We start from the raw sequence: 3,986 nt of genomic DNA on the forward strand, positions 1-3,986 counted from the left end.
CCAAAGAGCAGCAGAGACGGATTTCCATGGAGACCTCCCTCCCCTCCCAGCTGCTTCCCCCAATTCCCCTCCCTCCACCTCGGAGGCAGCAGGTCTCTCTTGGGTCAAATCAGGAGACACATCTGTATTTTGAAGATCTTTCTGTCTTTATTGATGGGACAAAGTGGCTGTGAAATATCTCCCACGGAGACAGAGTTTGGATGATCTCTCCGTAGAAGATCCAAGGTGTCACAGTGGGTAGAGTGCAGTACTGCAGGCCACTAAAGCTGACTGCTAGATCTGCAGGTCAGCGGTTCAAATCTCATCACTGGCTGAAAGTTGACTTAGCCTTCCATGCAGGGGTGGGCTACTGCCCAGATGGGGGGGAGCGCAGTGGGGTAGCAAAACTGGATCTCCACCCCAGAGCACCCAATTTGCAATCAAAGATGCTGAAAGAAAATGCCGGGTGTCCTGCATAAGCCACGCCCACAGTGTGGTAGTAAAAACGTTGGTAGCCCTTCACTGCGTCCATCCTTCCCAGGTGGGGAAAATGAGGACATAGATTGTGGGGGCAATATGGCGGCTCTGTCAAAAAGTGCTCTTGCTAACGTGTTCTTATGCCCTTTGTTAAAAAGGCATTATAAATAAACATTTATTATATATATCTCTGGTTTATTCTTTTGAGCTCTCACTGATTTTTGTCCTTGCAGAGAGACGTCAGGATGGCTACAGAGCAACATCAAGTGAGTGATTTTTTTCCTCTTTCGATGTAATCTCCAACTTAGAGCAGGGACCAGAGGCTCCATCGGTTGAGGGGTCTGTGTGTGTGTGTGTGTGTGTGTGTGTGTATGTTTGTATGTGCTGTCTTCCTCTTCCTCCTAAGAACCAGGCTGGGGAAGATGGGCCCCCTTTTCATTACAGCCAGGCTGTTCTTGGGAGTGGAGTCCTCAAGGAGAAACATCTGGGAGAAGGAACTTTGAAGACGGTGAGAAGATCCAGCTGGTGGAAGGTCCCTCTGACTGAGAACATGCTCTGTTTCCCAAGTAGGCAGAAGGGAAAGGCTTGGCCAAATGAGACTCAGAAGCTCCATAAAATTAGGCCTCAAAAGGGGTCATATTGAGGGAAAAGGAGTTTTGGGGCATGCCAGCTGGATCTCCTCTTGGTCTCCCATCCCAAAGGCTCTCTAAGTAAGAACTGGTTACAAAAAGAAACTTTGGATCCATCTGTATCTTTTTAGGTCAGTTCTGCCTTCTGGCTTAGTGTGAAATACATACAAATTTTAAGAATTATTTCCGATCCCTTTTAGCCAAAACAATTTGGTCCAAATTCTCTCCATGTATTTGTGAGTCTTTGATTGTGTGTGAGAGAGAGAAAGGGAGGGGGAGGGAAAAGGAGGGAGGGAGAAAGGGAGGGAGAGGGAAAAGGAGGGAGGGAGAAAGGGAGGGAGAGGGAAAAGGAGGGGGAGGGAAAAGGAGGGAGGGAGAAAGGGAGGGAGAGGGAAAGGGAGGGAGGGAGAAAGGGAGGGAGAGGGAAAAGGAGGGAAAAAGAGAGGGAGAGGGAAAGAGAGGGAGGGAGAAAGGGAGGGAGAGGGAAAAGGAGGGAGGGAGAAAGGGAGGGAGAGGGAAAGAGAGGGAGGGAGAAAGGGAGGGAGAGGGAAAGGGAGGGAGGGGAAAAGGGAGGGAGAGGGAAAAGGAGGGAGGGAGAAAGGGAGGGAGAGGGAAAAGGAGGGAGGGAGAAAGGGAGGGAGAGGGAAAAGGAGGGAGGGAGAAAGGGAGGGAGGGAGAGGGAAAAGGAGGGAGGGAGAAAGGGAGGGAGAGAGAAAAGGAGGGAGAAAGGGAGGGGGGAGGGAAAAGGAGGGAGGGAGAAAGGGAGGGAGAGGGAAAGGGAGGGAGGGAGAAAGGGAGGGAGAGGGAAAAGGAGGGAGGGAGAAAGGGAGGGAGAGGGAAAGGGAGGGAGGGAGAAAGGGAGGGAGAGGGAAAAGGAGGGAAAAAGAGAGGGAGACGGAAAGAGAGGGAGGGAGAAAGGGGAGGGAGAGGGAAAAGGAGGGAGAAAGGGAGGGAGAGGGAAAGAGAGGGAGGGAGAAAGGGAGGGAGAGGGAAAGGGAGGGAGGGGAAAAGGGAGGGAGAGAGAAAAGGAGGGAGGGAGAAAGGGAGGGAGAGGGAAAAGGAGGGAGGGAGAAAGGGAGGGAGAGGGAAAAGGAGGGAGGGAGAAAGGGAGGGAGAGGGAAAAGGAGGGAGGGAGAAAAGGAGGGAGAAAGGGAGGGAGAGGGAAAAGGGGGGAGGGAGCTGGGGTCAGAAAGAGCTGAGCTTCTCCACCTCTAAGCCAAGAGAGAGACTTTCTCACCTTCTTTTTCTTTCCTTCTTTTCCAGCAAGTGACAAAGGACCCAGCAGTTCAGACCAGGGTGAGTGGGAGGGAGCGACTCCTGCTGCTGCCTCAGCCATTCTGTCTCTTTGCAAGACTTTGGGGGGTTGAAGGGATGGAAAGAGGGAAAGGCCCCCACTTTTTAAGCCCCCCCCATTCATCCTCCCTGGGGGCCCTCTGAGTCTCCTTCTGGTGGAATAATAAGAATAATTGGAGCCACTTTGGCTTAGTGGTGAGGGCACCAGATCAGGGCATGAGTTCGAGTCCTGTCTTAGGCATGAAAGGCAGCTGGGTGTCACAAAATCCTCTCTCTTTTCATTGGTTCATTCTGCAGAGAACAAGGGAAACTCTCCCTGTTGGATTCAGGCAGCCCAGAGCCTGCATGGTGGAGCCTTGGCCCCCATTGGAGGAAAAAGCCTTCCAGTCTTTGAGGGGAAATAGGGAAACCACTTGCAAAGCCATGATCCCTAGTGGTTAGAGACTCTTCTGGTGGCAGAGCTGAGACCTGGCTGACTCTGGAAGGGGTGTTTGTGTCCTTCTCGTCGCCTGGGTTTAATATTTGGCCCCAACTGAGAGTCCAGGACAGAGGAAGTGGGGTTCAGTGGTCATCTGAGAATCTCTTTTGGCACTCGGGCTTTTACTCCCCCGGTTTCTGATTGTGACTCCCCATTTCTGAAGTTGGGCTCACAGGACCAGTTGGGCCTGTTGCTACTGTACCAGCCTCTCTGTATGCATGGCCACCTCCCTGCCTCAGCTGCTGGTGGCCTCCGTGTTGGCATAGAGTTGCCCAGGATTATGGTCTTGGGAGACTTCAACCGGCCATCCCTGGGTTTGGCTTCGGAAGCAGCCCGGGATTTCATGCCCTCCATGGTGTCTGTGGGTCCCTCCCAGACCGTCCTGGGTCTACTCGAGACCACAGTCACACATGGGACATGATCTTATTGTCGGAGCAATGGCAACATGATCTGATGGGGGAATCTGGTTTTTATAGTTTTAAATATTCTACATGGCAGTTCATTAAATTTTACTGTGAGCTGCCTAGAGTTACCTTAATGAGGTAGGTGGGATGGAAGATTAATTAATAAATTAATAAAAAGCTTTACGTCCTCTGAGAAGTTTGTGAGCTGAAGAAGCTGAAGAGGTTTAATGGAGAAGAGGGAGATACGTCCTCCTCACAGGAAAAGACATTGATTCATTCTGTGTCTTTCTCTCCAATCCAGGGAGCAACCAGGCCATTTAGCAGCCCCCCCCTTGCAGGTGAGTGGAGTGGGGGGGGCTGTGGGGGGGAGAGGGAGGAAGTGGGGGGGGCTTTGGAGTCCAAGGACCAAGCGGGGGTGAAGATAATTTGGAAGTCCCTTTTCTCTCTCCTACTCACTTCAAACCCTGGAAGGGAAGGGATTTGGGGGAGAGGGCTTGGGGGAGGGGGTCTTCCTGCCCCCAAACTCTGATCCTCTGGCAGCTCTCAGGCTCTGTGACTGTCTGGATCCAACTAACCCTTGGATACTTTCTCCCTCCTCTTCGTAGTGGACACTCCCAGCATAAAGAGAGAGGAAGGAAGATGGATCTGCCTTCTCCTGCATTGGGCCGGACTCTTTGGTGACCCTTCCTGCAGGCTGGAACCAGGACAGATTTCTGGATGTTTCAT

General features: G+C 52.1%; 1 protein-coding gene across 1 annotated transcript in view; it reads left to right on the forward strand.

Moving 5' to 3' along the window:
• The window catches only part of LOC139159747 (major histocompatibility complex class I-related gene protein-like), an 82,360-nt gene extending 78,762 nt beyond the window's left edge, over nt 1-3,598 (forward strand). Inside the window, exons 5-7 of the mRNA XM_070737120.1 lie at nt 690-722; nt 2,349-2,381; nt 3,562-3,598. Coding sequence (XP_070593221.1) covers nt 690-722; nt 2,349-2,381; nt 3,562-3,581 — 86 coding nt within the window. The 3' untranslated portion in view covers nt 3,582-3,598. The remainder of the gene's footprint in view (nt 1-689; nt 723-2,348; nt 2,382-3,561) is intronic.
• Nucleotides 3,599-3,986: the final 388 nt, after the last annotated feature.

This window comes from Erythrolamprus reginae, chromosome 2 (assembly GCF_031021105.1).
Source record: "Erythrolamprus reginae isolate rEryReg1 chromosome 2, rEryReg1.hap1, whole genome shotgun sequence".
Taxonomy (NCBI): domain Eukaryota; kingdom Metazoa; phylum Chordata; class Lepidosauria; order Squamata; family Dipsadidae; genus Erythrolamprus; species Erythrolamprus reginae.